The sequence below is a fragment of the Chiloscyllium plagiosum genome, chromosome 20, assembly GCF_004010195.1.
Source record: "Chiloscyllium plagiosum isolate BGI_BamShark_2017 chromosome 20, ASM401019v2, whole genome shotgun sequence".
Lineage (NCBI taxonomy): Eukaryota > Metazoa > Chordata > Chondrichthyes > Orectolobiformes > Hemiscylliidae > Chiloscyllium > Chiloscyllium plagiosum.
The window spans coordinates 41,437,520-41,453,598 of NC_057729.1; the positions used below are offsets into that span (position 1 = coordinate 41,437,520).

Genomic DNA, 16,079 nt, shown 5'->3' on the forward strand with positions numbered 1-16,079 from the left:
AAACTGCATGAATCCATGTAAGACTCTGTTAACTCACTTTTTAGATTAGAATTAGTCTAAACATTATGGCACAGACAGGGAACACAGGGGGCTAACACCTTCAACATATTATCTGGCTGACACCAATTGTTACAGTTAATCTGAGAATGTAACTTTTAAAAAAAAATGTTCTGTGATTTACATATGAAAGAAGTGATTCTAACAGATGAAGTGGTCATTCTAACAGATGAAAGCCTCAACTAACAATCACGGTATTTTTCACTGTATAATTTCAGTTACATCACACTGTAAACTTTTGCTATAAATTCTGTGTCTTATAATTGTGTCCTCCACAACCACCGGATGAAGGAGCGGCGCTCCGAAAGTGAGTGCTTCCAATTAAACTTGTTGACTATAACCTGATGTTGTGTGATTTTTAACTTTGTACACCCAGTCCAACACCGGCATCTCCAAATAATTTTTTTTTTAAACAGTAGAGAAAGTGTCTGTATCATTTGTTAACCAATTGATATAACCATTATTACAGTACAGTAGGAGATCAACCAATCAAATCCTTACCATCTCTCTGTTGGGACACCCAATCTGTCCTATTCCCCCATTCTAATCCAAAGTTCTGCCAGTTTGTTTCCCTCAAATGTTTGACCAATTTTAGTACAATTCATTGATTGTTTCTGTTTTCACCATTCTTGTGGATAATGACGGCCAGGTCACTCCCACTTGCTGTGTTAAAAAGGGTTCTTACTCAAATTCTTCAAGCATCTATTGTCCATAGTCTTAAATCTGAGTCCATGTGTTGAGGGCTGGTACAATATTGAGATCTACCTGTACTACATGACAGTTATAACTCCACTTTATACCCAGTGTCAGCATGAAACACTCATAGAACAGCTACAATATTACTCCATGCCTGTTAATCAGACAGCATGCCCCCACTTTAAACTATATTACTTTGGTACTTGTCATTCTTAATGAATTTCTCTCATTATTTTTTTTTTCTATTTATCATTCCATTTGTTTCACTGGCCACTGTGCAAATTAATATTACTGACTCCATCAGCCATGCAAAACTTAGTGTGAGTCAGTGGTTGTGATAACTGATCTCTGCGTGTAAGCAATTGTGACTCATTTAGTTTGCCCTGTGGTAGCAAGTGAATTTGGAATTTGCAGGAAAAAGCTCAGCTGAGTCAACACTGCAGCTTGGATGAGCCGTACTGGGAAATAACAGGCAATGAAAACTGAGAAGTAATTTCCCTCTGTTTCACTTATTTTCTAATGTGACCTGTACAAATGAAGATCTGATGTAGAGTTGTGCCCATCAAATTGATTTTATATTTCAAAAGATGCTTGTCTGTTTGATCGATGACACAATTGTACAACGATCAATATACAGCACACATAATCTCCATCAATGGTAACCTTACTTCATATCTAGAAAAAGTTTGCTGTCTAGTGTATAGCTTTGGTATGATTTTATTTTAGAAATTATTGAACATAACTTATTAAATAAGGGATTGGGTGCTATGGTTGATTGGCACAGTGTGGTCTTTCAACTTCTAAGGTCTGACGAAATGAAAATTTTCCTTCCTATCATCTGTGGGCTGTAATGCTCCTTCCTTTACAGTTCTGGTAAGTATAACTTACAGGAGAAAATCAACACTGATTTCATACTAGTTAGCTTTGCTCAGTTGCTAATTCCCTCACATCATAGTCAGAAAGTTCAAGCCTTACTGTAGACTCGAGTACATTCTTCTGTGAGTCTGCTGAATTGTCAGAAATGCTATCTTTAAGATGAAACGAAGACTCAGGTTTTGTTTACTTGCTCAAAGTGAATGTAAAGAAATAATAATGTTACTTGGGGACAAAAAGCATGGCATTTCCCAATGTTTAGCTCAGTACCCATTTCTTCACCATTTCTTAACCATCTCCAAAGAAAGCATCTTATCTGATCATTTACTTTCTCGCTGTTTATCAAATCTTGCTGTTTGCAAAGGGGCTAACACATCTGCTTACAAAATAATTGCACTGCAAATGTAATCTGTGAATTGCAAATTGTTTTGGAACATCATAAGGACATGATTAGATGTTATTCTATACATAAAGTGGGCAGCACGGTGGCCCAGTGGTTAGCACTGCTGCCTCACAGCACCAGAGACCCGGGTTCAATTCCCGCCTCAGGCGACTGACTGTGTGGAGTTTGCACATTCGCACCGTGTCTGTGTGGGTTTCCTCCGGGTGCTCCGGTTTCCATCCACAGTCCAAAGATGTGCAGGTCAGATGAATTGGCCATACTAAATTGCCCGTAGTGATAGGTAAGGGATAAATGTAGGGGTATGGGTGGGTTGCGCTTTGGCGGGTCGGTATGGACTTGTTGGGCTGAAGGGCCTGTTTCCACACTGTAATCTAGTCTAATAAGTCCCTAAATCTTTAATTTTCACATTGGAAAGGACAGTCAGTATAGAAAATGGAATTACTGCAATCATGTAATGGAGGATTTTCTTTGAGTTGGGTTGAAGCACGTTGTTGAGACATACTTCAGAAAGCATCACACCAAGCTCCTAATATCGGTGTCCCAAAATTGGTTAATACCATTGCTTACAATCTAGATATATTCTAATTCCTGCTACTAACCCATTGAGCATAAAGACTTAAGAGTGAAAGAAATACATGCACAAACTGGCTTTGGGCGAATGTGCACATGATTTTTAACCTTTTCTGCAATTCTGTCTTTTGGATGAGGTGTACATTGTAGTTGCACGTGCCATCTTCACAGGACACTTGAACACATGTTGGTCATAACTGGAGCATCTTGACCTGATTTTAGCAATGCTGGGCAGAAAAATAAATTGCTGAACAAAGTTTTAAAATGAATGATGTTGATTGCATGAAGGATATCGAGCCAATCTGTGATAGAGCACACTGAACATTCAGGTACTGAAGGTTTGATGCAGTGAGAATTAATTTGCAGCTGCTGAGCATGTCATTGAGTTAGTAGATCATCAGCAATTCGGGCAAGTAGCTTCCATATTGATTTTGTTCTCCTCCCTCTGGCTCTGTTGCAATGTTATGTCTGTGATTTCACATTAGGCTCAAGCGTCTAGAACAGCTTGTTCTTGCTGGGGATTTTATATCTTTTCTTTCAGTTTGGAGTTTCAGACACTAATGTGGCTTTACAGCTTGCATACAAAATTGACTTACCAGATATAAAGACACTCAGGAATTGGAAGTAATTATGAGGGCAATGACAACAGGCGAAGAAAAATGATTGAAAATCAAGGGGCATAAATCTGATGTGGCAGTTTTCAGAAAAGCTGTCTTAATGTCAGGCATTACCTGCAGGAATATTTATCCCAAATTCAGGCAGTATGCCTCCATTTCCTGAATCCCTTCATCCCATGCCTTACGGCCAACATTTTTCAGTTACAGCAAAGCTGAACATCAATTACTGAATGTCAGAAATGCAATTTTGCTGGGCAAAGCACTTTTTTTTTATAACTTCATATAATTTCAAGATCTTTGATGTCAATGCTTGCCTTCCTTTCTGAATGTTCATCTGACGTCAGTGAAATATGAACTGAGTCACTTCTGCAATAGGCAGTTACTCCACTCCACCAGAATGTTTTGCATTTCCCTAGTTTCTCTCATTATACCTTTCTTTTGGGTTTTCTGGTCATGATAGCTCCTTATGGAGCCCAGTGTTTGTTTGATAACACTCCTGTGATGTGCCTTGAGTCACTTTACCACACAACAGTTGTTATACGTGCAAGTTGTCATTCAGTGGCCACTCAGACAGAAAGGCAGACATTCACATGTGGCTTTTCATGACCTCTGGATATCCCAAAGCACCTTGTGACCTCTGAAGTATAGCTAGCGTAGCCAAGGTGGCATGATGGCACAACGGTTAGCATTGCTGCTTCACAGTGCCAGGGTCTTGAATTTGATTCCAGCCTTGGGTGACTGTGTGGAGTTTGCATGTTCTCCCTGTATCTGCGGGTTTCCACTGGGTGCTCCAGTTTCCTCCCACAGTCCAACGATGTGCAGGTTAGGTGGATCAGCCATGCTAAACTACCCCATAGTACACAGGCTAGGTAATTAATGCCAGGTTATGGGGATAGGATGGGATGCTCTTCAGAGTATTGATAGGCCAACTGGCCTCTGTCTGCACTGTAGGGATTCTCTGATTATTGTCACATAGGAAGCAGGGCAGCCAATTTGTGCACAGCATGCCCCAAGCAATAGCAAAGTGATAATCTGTTTTTATGATGGTTGAGGATGAAATACTGACCAGGATTGCAGGGACAACATCCCTGATTTTTCTTTGAAATTATATCATGGAATGTTTGACATCTGCTTGAGAAGCCTGGCAGAACCTTGGCTTAAAGGTGTCAATGATATCGCTGCCTCAGTCCTGCATTAGTCTTGTTTTTATGCATGGGCTCTGGTGTGGGACTTGAACACTGAATCTTCTAATTCAGAAGCTAGAGTCCTACTGACTAAGTCACAATTGTGTAGCATTCCGGAATCCTGTTTATTAAAGGTTCCTATTTTGTATAACCAAGCTGTTGATTATCCACAACCTTTGTCAGCACCAAGGTCATTGATGTGCTGTGATGCAAAATCAAGAAAGATGTTTTAATGAGAAGCCATTCTTTTCACATTCTGCCTTCAAACAATTAATATTCATAATACACTACATACCAATTACTATGCAATGAAAGGCAGACACGTGAGATGGGCCTGTATGCAATATTGGCTCTTTGTTGCTGTTCTTTATATTATAATAAATTGATGTGTTCTTTGCCCTTTCACATTCGGGGCTAAATTGATTTAAAAAGTCTTGCACATATGAGCAAACTATAAATCGGGAAAACATGGTTGGATTGTTCTTTGAACTCTGTCCAATGAACACAACAGCAACACTTTTGGATTGTTGAAATAGTTCATTAACTTGCCATTGATTGGAGTCACGGGGACGGAGCCTGTGGTATTTGTGGTAAAAGGATTCTGGCAACATTTCTCTTTCTTTGACTGGGTTTGAGGGCTTATTTTTCTTGAAGTGGTAGAGGAATAACTATTCTTAACAAGAAGAGGCTCCTGTCTCCCTAAGGTATAGTATATTGCATGATAGCAATTTGGTAAAAGTTACATTAGTTATTGTGGTTCTGTTCGCCGAGCTGGAAGTTTTTGTTGCAAACGTTTTGTCACCTGACTAGGCGACATCATGTGATCTTTCTCCCAAGCTTCTCCCTTTGCAGTTAATATTTGTACATTTAGACCATACTAGACCACAAGGTATAGAAGCCGAATGAGGACATTCAACAGATTGAGTCTGCTCTGCCATTCAATCATGGCTGATATGTTTCCCAACCCCATTCTCCTCCTTTCTCTTGGTAATTCTTGATCCTTTCCTAATCCAGAACCTATCTATATCTGTCTTAAATACACACGATGACTAAGCTTCCACATCCTTCTGCGGCAATGGGTTTCACAGACTAACCATTTCTCTGGCTGAAAAATATTCTTCCTCATCTCAGTTCTAAAAGGTCACACCTTCACTCTGATACTGTGCACCCGGGTCCTAGTCTCTCCTACTAATGGAAACATTTATGGATACAATTACATTTGTGTCTGCTCCATGTGTCCCCACGTCTCCAACTTCACAAATTCAGGTGCTCTGGAAGTTGCACAATTCTTTCAGAACACTTTCTCTTTAGACCTGGAAGATTGGTGGGTCTTTGGCTTGTGGACACTTGACTGTGATTCTGATCTTGACCTTGCCTGGTCTGTAACCTTTCTCTCCATAATAAGATCATTTATCTTTTAGGTGTCCTTCTCAGAGGACATTGTTCCTGCTAACTAAAACATTATCTTGTCTGATGGACCATTAACCTTCTGAATGTCTCTCACAAAGGAGCTCTTCCCTGCCGAATTGGGTAGCTTTCCCATAACAACATCTAAGTGATCTTTTATCTCACAAATTTCCATCATGGAAGATGGCTGCTTGGTGGAAAAAATGTTTGTTTAGTTTGCTGTATCTTGGATGTCTGAGTCAGACTTATTTTTCTTATTGAACAGGTCTTGAATCTGTAGGCATTCATCTGGTTTCAGTGAAGTTGTACATAACTCATCTTCATTTTGTATAAACACAGCTTTATTCTCAATTTGCTGTTGATCCGTGTTGAAGTATGTAAATGCTTTCCTTCAACTGGTTTATTCATTTGGATGTCTTCATTCTCCCTACATGGATGTTACACTGGTGCATCACATATTTTCCTCAGTTGTGCTACTGGAAGATTGCTGCTGAGCATGATTGTTGTAACTGGTATGGATAATTCTCCTTTGCACAATGTTTGAAATGATTTGAAATGTTCTCAGTGCACTTCTGTCATTGAAACCTCTGACATTCAGATCGGTGACAACAATTTGTTTTGCAGATAATTTAGTTGTTTAACTTCACTTAAAGATTTCTCAATGAGCTCGAAAGGCTTGCACAGTTTATTCCTGCTGTCAGTATTAGTATCTGCTCACAAATTCCCCTGACTTCTGTCTTCTGATGGTTCTTCAGTGCTGATAGTGATAGAAAACATTTTCACCATTCTTATTTCATCACTGATTTTCTTCCCGTTTATAATATAAACAATTCTTTTATTCCAACATAGATAACAACAATAGATGCTTCTTTTTGAGTCATGCCATTACTCTGGGAAGCTCAATGAAAATCTTTACCATTCCCTGTTGACCAAATGGACAATAAAAATTTGTTCCTGGACTCATGGTCCTCTGGCTAACTTTTCTTCAAATAATGTGCTTTTATTAACCTGTTTGTTATCTCCTAGAACTAGCTAAACTACCTCAAAGCTGTGAAGGCCAGTGTGCAGACTCAAATGTGAACAGTGTTTGTTCTAAACCATACATTTTAATATATTTTCACAACTTTTATGCTCTTTATCTTGCACAGTGACTTATAGCATACATTTCAATATTGAGAGTTAACCCATCTGCACCTTGTGGTTTTCTCTCTGTAGGCTGTAACTTTCTTTTCTTCAGCCACAAAATTGGATCAGAGAATATGCTGACATTTGAAATTAATGACATGTCTATTGAGATTAACAGATTTTCTAAAACTTGAGCTGTTTGAATCACTAAACTTCCTTAGGAATGTGTTGAGTATTTTTTTCTAATGCTGCTGATTCTATCACATTGCTGCTGTAAAAACTGTATCCTACCTCTGCACATCCTTTAGATTTGACATGTAATTTTACAGATGAAGCTTTCGTTTGTCAGAGTGGATCAATGATTCCAACAACAATTCTGTCTCTTCTAATTTCAAATTCTAATTTCAAAGCTCCACAGTCAGATTTGTCAACAACCTGTAGTGATCATTATTGGAGTTACTCATGGATTGATCCTGGATGCTGAACTCGTGTTTAATTTTGCTCTTTCAAATCTTTTATTTTTTCCAAGATTATGTAACTTCCAAAAGCTTGTTGGACATTTTTAAAAGTATGAGTTCCTTCTTTTTTTCAGTAATTCATAAAGTCATTAGTTCTAGGTCATACCGAAGATAAAAGTATATGTACTTGCTCAGCTTGTGATTTAGCAATTAAGTTGGAAGCAGTTTCTATCTTAAGAACTATTTTCTCCAACATGTCCAATCCTATGTTCCCTTTTGTCATTTGCTAATGTTAGATTTTACAAATTGTATTATTTCTCCTGTGACAATTTCTTGATGTAATTATTTATTCTTCCTATATTGTGGTTTTTAAATTCAACAGAATCTCAATGTTGCTGTAATTTCTTTTTCTTGGAAGACTTTTAATTCTGTAAATAACAATGCTGTTTTGTTTTCCTTGTCCCATAGCTTTTAAATGGTCCTGTACAAAAATGCAGTATTATTTTCCTCTTAAAGCTTCCAATTCTGTTTAACAGTAATGTTTGTATTGAAACTGATCCCTGGGGTTTTCCCACATTTTGTAGTCTTATGGAAGTTTCCCACCCTCTACAAGCAGAATAAAAGTTTCCTGCTTTCTTGTGATCAAAATGAGTAACTGCCCACCTTACCTGGCGTAATGTAAAACGTGAGGCTTTTTCCTGAATTTTCCCAAATAAAACTTTGTATCTACAGCTGCAATAAATTTCTCCACCTAAAAATTATATTATAGATCTTTTGCTCTTCTTCTATATTCTTCTATTAGATTTTCTCTACTTTGGTTTTCAATTTATTCACTTTGTCACCTTAATTGTTCTCTGCAACATTCCCAGTGCTGCAATTTCAGTGTTAAGTATCTTGATGGCCTTTGATTTTCCCTGCTTGGGCCTTGTCTTATGGCATCCATTCGCTACGGCAGCATTGCTCACTGTGAGCTGCAAGTACTTCTTTCATTTACTTGTTGCCTTCTTGGGCATTTTTATTTGCACAATTTGTTCCCATGTCCAATGAGATGTTTGCACAATTTATTCAGGGTTTTCCAGCTCTAACCAAGACAGATCCTCCCTTCCCAATCGAATCTATCGCTGTCAGCTGAGACTCATCTCTAAGCTCTTTCTAGCGCACATTGTTTCTTTCTGTTCTTCTTACCAAGTCTGAAAAGAAAGACAATAGCCTGGAGTACTGTTTCTGTCATGTTGATTGTTCCATGGGTTCCTAGTAACTGCATGTTTGTTCAAGCATTTGCAGCTGCTGACTCTGTCTGTCTGTATGAATAATTCTTAACGTGGTGTAGTCTTTAAAGCTGGAAATTCACTTGGTCCTCTTCTCTGCGGTAGAGTTTATTTTTTTTTCACCATGATTTCTTAAGTTATTAAATAGTGATACCCACAGCTGATGGGCTATGTGAAATTTGTAGTTGGAAAGATGCTGCCACTATTTCTCTGTTCCTGATGGATTTAGAAGCCTGTTTAGTTTACAGTGATAAAGGAACAAGCACCATCAAGTTTTAACAAGGGGAGCATCTTACCTTCTCCACTTATATGTTAATGTGTGATTGCAATGAGGTACGAGTTACATTAGTTAGTTCGATATTGTTACTCAAGCTATTGGGAGACACATCTGACTCCGACAAGATGCAGAGCTATTCTCCAGATTTTTCCGCTAGAACTGAATTACATAATCAAATTGAATGGATCTTAATGCAATGTCCTTTTCAGGAACATTGTCTTACTCTAGTTGTAGTCATCTGTTTTTAGTCACTCAGCTAATTCTGAAAATGAGTTGGATATCTAGCCCAGATGTTCTTTCCTACTTTAATGGTAATAGCTTAACTTTGGGAAAGAGTAAATGGATGCAACAGATGACACTGTAATAGTTTTCTGCTTGTTATAAAGCTATATCAGCCAAAGAGATAAAATGCAAGCTATAATTGCTTAAGAGAATGCAAATATGTCCACAGTGCATTATAGCCAAATGATTTGGCAATACCAATACATTTAAATAAAATATTCACTAAGTATTTGGTGTAAAGATCAAATCTTTTTATTTTTCTGTATTTTTGATTTTAGACTAAAATCTGAAAAGGACTATTTTAAAAACAAAGGACTATGGAAGGGATTGCTGCACTTTGAAAAAACAAGTTATCAACACTTATTGTAAATGCTGTTTATACTGTTGTTTGTTCAAGCACTGGTAGAGGTTACAGAATTCAAACTGGAGCCAAGGAGTGTGTAAAAAAAATTAGATTTAGTCACCAGCAGGTAGCTAATTGGTCTGTGGACTGATGACTAAGTGTCGATGAGAAGCTTTCTGCCTGCCAACAAAATTGTAATTGGCTCATAGTTAATTGAACAACTTGTGGGTGTGAATGAGACCGCCAGGAGCCTTTGGACTTTCAAAAAAGAAAGTGTTGTCTCGGACTCTGAAATAAAACAATTTTAAAGCCTGAAGGAAGACAGTTTATTTTCCATCTAGGCAAGCTGTTGCTTTTAACCAATAAGTCAGAACTGTAATATGTTGTGAACCAGTCACTCTGTGTCTCCTACAAGCAAGTGAAAGTACTTGGAGAAGAGAGAGATCATTGAAGAGTGAGCCCTGGCAGGCACATGTTCAGCAGACCATGCAGACAGGAGCCATTGTACTGCTTTCCTAGTACTTCCTTCCAAACATACCATCAATTTTTAAAGAAAACCTGACTGTATCTGCCTGCATGTGTGTTTAGAGAATAATACAAGGATGCTAGAGTTTTAACTGGTGGTTATACGTCGGTGGTTTTTAACCTGTGACTGGAAACTTTTAATTTGTCGCAAAATGTAGTTCTTGTTAAGTAGAGAAACCTGGTCTGTACTTTCTGTCAATCTAGGTCTAAACTTAGAGTGTATTTTGCCTCCACATCACTCCAGACCCACAGCAAGGTGGTTGACTCCTAATTGCCCTCTGGGATAGCCAATAAATGGTGGCCCAGGCAGCAATGCCCCCTCCCTTAAATGATTTTTAAAAACCTCAAAATGGACTTCAACTATCAATATTACTGAAAAATCCATTGCAACACCCGCAATATTCAATTTTTCATTCATCATGAATAATTCAGAAACTGATCCTTAATTTTAAAATGTATCTTTTTGGATACATCTCTTAATTTGTGTGTGTGTGCGCATGGGCACTATGCTTCGAAATCATAAGTTCATTTGAGTCAGAGAGAAAGGTATGCACAAGGGAACGGATCTTTTTAAAATTAACCTCATTGTGGCCATCCAAGGGAGCGAGTGAATAAAGAAGGGGAGCCAGTTCACCCATCCGCAGGACTCAGGTTACTCACATTTCTGGTAGAAGTGAAGAATAATGCCACTACAAGGAATCGCTGTGTGCAAATGTGATGTCCTTTTGACCTTTCTCATCGTCCCATTGAAGAAATTGTATTTCGGCTATCAATCAGTGCTTTGTATCAGCTCCAAGAAGTGCAGTTCCCTGTGGGGATATCTCGTAAATATGGATCTTCTGGACTGCAGTGCCAAAAAAAAATCAGCATTTATATTTTGATTGACACAGCAGTGCAAGACCCACATACTGACAACTGGTGGTACAAGGTAAAAGCAGCTACAATTTAGACATAGCAGTCCAAGAAAGTTGCCTGCTTATCTTTTTATCTAATGAAATTGCATTTTCAGAGACTGCTGTGATTCAGTCGGCGTATTTTTAATTAAATGAGAAAAACGAGCATAAGCCAGTGGAATGATATCTCCTGTCATGTACAAATAAGTGCCAGGAAATTTACAGAATTTTTACAGCACAGAAAGCCATTCATCCCATCATGTCTGCACTGGCTGTCTGAATGAACAACTCACTTAGTGCCATTACACCACCTTCTCTTTATAATCCTGAATGATCTTCCTTTCCAGATAAGAATCTAATTCACACTTGGATGCCTCAACTGAACATGTCTCCACCATATCTCAGGCAGTGCATTCCAAACTTAATCACTCATTGCATGAAACCGTTTTATTTTCATGTACTTCTGCTTCGTTTGCCAATTTCTTTAAATCTATGCCCTCTCCTCCTCATTCCCTTTGTGAAGGGAAACAATTTCTCCCATGATGATGATTTTTGTTGCTTGGAAAAGCACTGACAGAAAACCAATGCAGTGGTTTCTGTTGGAGAGCAGAAAGGTTATTGTCATCTCCCAGCACAATATGGTAGAATTAATATTTCATAGTCAGGGACAATTGGAAGCCAAGAACTTGCCCTACTCCAGTGCATTTCATTCATCAATAAACTGAGAAATCTACCTTTGAAAATACAATTGAAACGCAAAAGGGAAGGACAAAACTCGTTTGCCTCAGGGCAGTGGCAGACCTGAAATGAGATCATTTTAGTTTGAACGTGGAATTTTCGAGCGTCCCCTGCAACTTCCTTCTTCAGCTCTGCTGGTCTCACAAAAACCTACCGATGTCTTGCGTTGTTCTGAGCTACACTAAGTAATATTACCACCAAGCTTGAAAGGAAATTTGTATCCAGTGTGCTTGACCAGCAAATTAGTTAGTATTGTTCATAAAAATGTTTTACTGGATAATGCAAGCTAGGAACCAACATCTTTGACCGGAGCCTGTCGCTTTTAAAAACATTTTGGAAACTACAACTAAAATTTAAAAGCATTGAAGATTTGGAAATTTGAGATGTGTGACACCTGTGTCTAAGACGTTTTAATTTTTACTTTAACCCTGTCCTACATCATTTTCTGTGATGTGCACCATATATGCAGGGGGTCTGATAGCTCAGTGATGCCAACAGTTTTGGTTCAGTTCTTGCATCAGTTGAGCCTACCATGAACGACTCTCCTTCTCAATCTCTCTACTTGTCTGAGGAATGGTGACGTTCAGGCTAAACCACCACCAGCCATCTCTCTCTGACGAGAGAGCAGCCCTCTGGTATGATGGTGACTTTATTCCCACGTTAACACACATGAATTTTTATGGCAAAAGACATTGGAATTGTGCTAATTTGTTTTCTGCAACAATTCTGTAAAATGTTTCACATTTTCTGATGCTTTCTCATTTAAATGAAGCATACCTTTGTAGATTGTTAGCAACTCCTTCAAATAGTTTTCTTGTGTCATGTTATTTCATTGCCTGAATGCTCTTTGAGACCTCAATCGCATATTTGCTTTGTTGAGAGAAGATGGGGTCTAAATCTATGATGTGTTTGGCTTTTTTTTGTTGTTGACAAACAATGTTGAAACATGTACTAGAAATTGAATCTCAGAGTTCCTCTTTTTGCATCCAATGTGCACTATCCATCTTATTGGTTAGCGTTGCCCTGTAGGTGTACAGGACACATACCCATTCTTCTATGTAATTTCAAGCCTCTTTTCCTAATAGGTTTGCGAACTCTGGTAGTACAAGCTATGCTGTGGACTCCTCCTTCAGCCACTGAGCAACTCAACCAGTTGTTCTTAAAGGGGCCACTTAAGACTGTAATTTGCAAGGATTTTTGCTTGTCTTATTGTAGACCCAGCCTGTTCCTCACTACTTTTTCTTTACTTTCTGCATCACACCCCCCACCATACAATCCATCCATTTTTGTTTAGGCTGACCTTCGTGCTTCATTAGTCCAACACCCAGCCCAAGACTGTGCTGTGGGGTCCCGAATGTGGGGTCCTGCAGCATGTCATTATCATCTTGGCATAAGAAGTGGTTTGAAAGTGACTCCTCCCCGCTAAATCAGAAAGTTATTCATCTTCCATGAGCACAAACACCAAGGTTGACAGTCCATCATCAAGTCGCCAAAGTCTTACCAGACCATGGGGCTGTTCTCTCATTCAAGAGAGATGACTGGTGGTGTGTTAACCTGTGGGCCACCATACTTTGGGCAATGGGAGACGGTGAGAGGGAGAGTCTCACACGATAACATTGGCCAGTGATGTGAATTCAACCCATGCAATTGACGTCACACTGCTTCACAAACTAACTATCCAACCAATTGAGTTGAACCCAACCAACTGACAGCCCAGTGTATATTGAAAGGGTGCTACGCTTTGCTTTTATCTGAGACATAAACCATGACCGTCTCAGGTGGATGTAAAGGATACCATGGTACTGTTCAAAGGAGAACAAGGAATTATCCCTGGAATTTGTGGGAGACGTTTATCTCAAGTGAACAGATTATCCATTCTATATCACCTTGCTGTTTGTGGGAGCTTACTGGATACAGATTAGCTGCTCAGTATCCAACATTACTTTTCAAAATTACTCCATCGGTTATGGAATTTTTGTTTCTGAATCTCTTCATGTACTGAAGGTGCTATATAAACATATCTTCAATCGTAATGGATTGAACTGCCCAATTTATGATGATCTAGCCACTGACATCATGATGTAGACGGACATCACACTATCCCTTTTCATTGGAATCACACTATCCCTCCTACATTCAGGCACAGTAATACCTCTAGGTCACTGCGTCTGCATTCCTTCCTTGTCTGCTGCTTTTCTGCATCATTGCCAAAAAAATCAGTCATGTTTTATGTATCATTATTTTTCAATTGCAAGCCAGACAATTCTGATGATAAATATCCTTTGATAGATCCAGCAGCACTGAGGCAATAAAGTCGGTGATGAAACATGGTAGCTCACTAAGGATGATAAAGCAATCTGATCAAGAAACACTCCTAGTCCCTGCTGTTTGATCATTAGTGGCCACATGCACCTGTATTTCAAGCAGCAGATAGTAACTCAGAAAGAGAGTTCAAGGGAAACAACATGAAAGCAAGCAGACAGGCTTGTGTTCCCTGCAAAATGTGAACTAACTAAGGATGTCATTTGCAGCGTTTTGCAGGGTGTGATTTTCTCAGATGTTTCTCTCTCTTTCCAGGTGGAGTCACCACATTTGTGGCATTGTATGATTACGAGTCCAGGACGGCGAGTGATCTATCCTTTAACAAAGGGGAGCGACTACAGATTGTTAACAATACGTAAGTATGAAATTAGTTGACGTCACTGGAATTTATTGTGGCTATAGCATTTGCTGAACAACAGTGAATCGTTTCTTTCAGGGTTTTTTTTCCCTCCTTCCTCCACTTGCTTTTAATATTATTATCCGAGGAGATTCAATTAATCTGATGAATCTTCCTGACCAGCCCAGCTTTCTTAGATTAAGGTAATTATTTAGGATTGAGTTCCAAACGGTATATTCTGAATCTGAATTTAACTAATTTACGTGCCAACATTTTAGCCGGTTTAAGTGGCTTTGAATGGACAATTCCATCATTTTAAGGGAAAGTGTTGTTCAGACAGAGTGGGCTATTTACCAAATTCTGCCCTCTCTGTGAATATTCAACAAGTAGTCTGTCAAATATTTAATGCACACCATCAAATTAGCAAATGCAATGCACTGCCAACAGCACATTACATTGTTGAACAAATAAAAGTTGCTTAAAAGCTCTTTTGGCATCTAAAACATTCCTTTGATGAACTGTGTGTGTGTCTGACATTCCTTGCACTTGCCTTCTCAGAAGCTTATCCCAAGCACTGCTAACCTTGCAATTAGTGTACCATTTTTTACTTGATCAAAACTTTAGTGGCTGAATTAATCTTAGTAGCCATCCTTAACGATTCTTTAAAAAAATCCCTTGGTGTCTTTTCTCAGTCGTTTTAACCTAATCAATTACTGTTTAATTTACTGTTGAGCATTTGGGAAATCCATTTCAGTGTTTGACAGAGTGGTAGGGTCATATTGAATCCAGTTTTTTAACATTCTTGCAAGGTTTTATTAAAGGGACATGCTTTATGTTTTTTTATAGTATATTGTCAGGCCGTATCAACTGAAATACAATTGTGCTTAGTGCTGAATTAAAATTGTGCAGCACATTACCGTGCCTCCAAACAGTGTCTTTTAAAAATGACACAAAAAGCAATTTTGAAATGCAGACTCTGCAGGTGAATGTTTCGGCCAAGTTGGCTAAAGCAAAATCCCACAAACACCAGTCCAATGATTCATCTGTTTTGGTGGTGCCAGCTGATTGCTGAGCTTCTTTTCTCTTTTGAATAGTCTTTTATCTCCCTGAGCAGGGACTGTGGCTGTTAATGTTCTCATCTCATACAATGCATTGATTGATTTGGAGATGCCGGTGTTGGACTGGGGTGAACAAAGTTAAAAATCACACAACACCAGGTTTAATTGGAAGCACACTAGCTTTCGGAGCGATGCTCCTTCATCAGGTGATTGTCACTCCGAAAGCTAGTGTGCTTCCAATTAAACCTGTTGGACTATAACCTGGTGTTGTGTGATTTTTAACAATGCATTGATTAGTACTATATTGAAATGTCAGCTAAGATTAAGTGCTGAAGCTCTGGAACAGAATTTGAACCCGTTTCCCCATCTGACTCATTACTACTAAGTCCACATTGATGTAACAGTAAGGGCACTGAGTCCATTATTTGGCATCAGTATTTGCCTTGCCAGACTTGCTTGGTGTGGTCACCACCAGACAGGAGGGAAGCCATTCTGGGAAAGGATCTTATCTTGTACTCTTTGAACAGTTAGCAAAGGAGATAGTATTCTGTTTAGGGAGACTGTGCCAACAACACCCATTTTAGCAGCTGTCAGGAATTCTGTGTATTTGTCAGTAGGTAAGCATGATAGGATACTTTCTTCAGTT

The 16,079-nt window shown here is 38.8% G+C and overlaps 1 protein-coding gene across 2 annotated transcripts in view; it reads left to right on the forward strand.

Moving 5' to 3' along the window:
* Positions 1 to 16,079, forward strand: part of LOC122560199 (proto-oncogene tyrosine-protein kinase Src-like) — a 166,290-nt gene that overhangs the window by 87,269 nt on the left and 62,942 nt on the right. For both annotated transcript variants that reach the window (XM_043710602.1, XM_043710603.1), the window contains exon 3: positions 14,294 to 14,393. In XM_043710602.1, the coding sequence (XP_043566537.1) occupies positions 14,294 to 14,393 (100 nt within the window). The remainder of the gene's footprint in view (positions 1 to 14,293; positions 14,394 to 16,079) is intronic.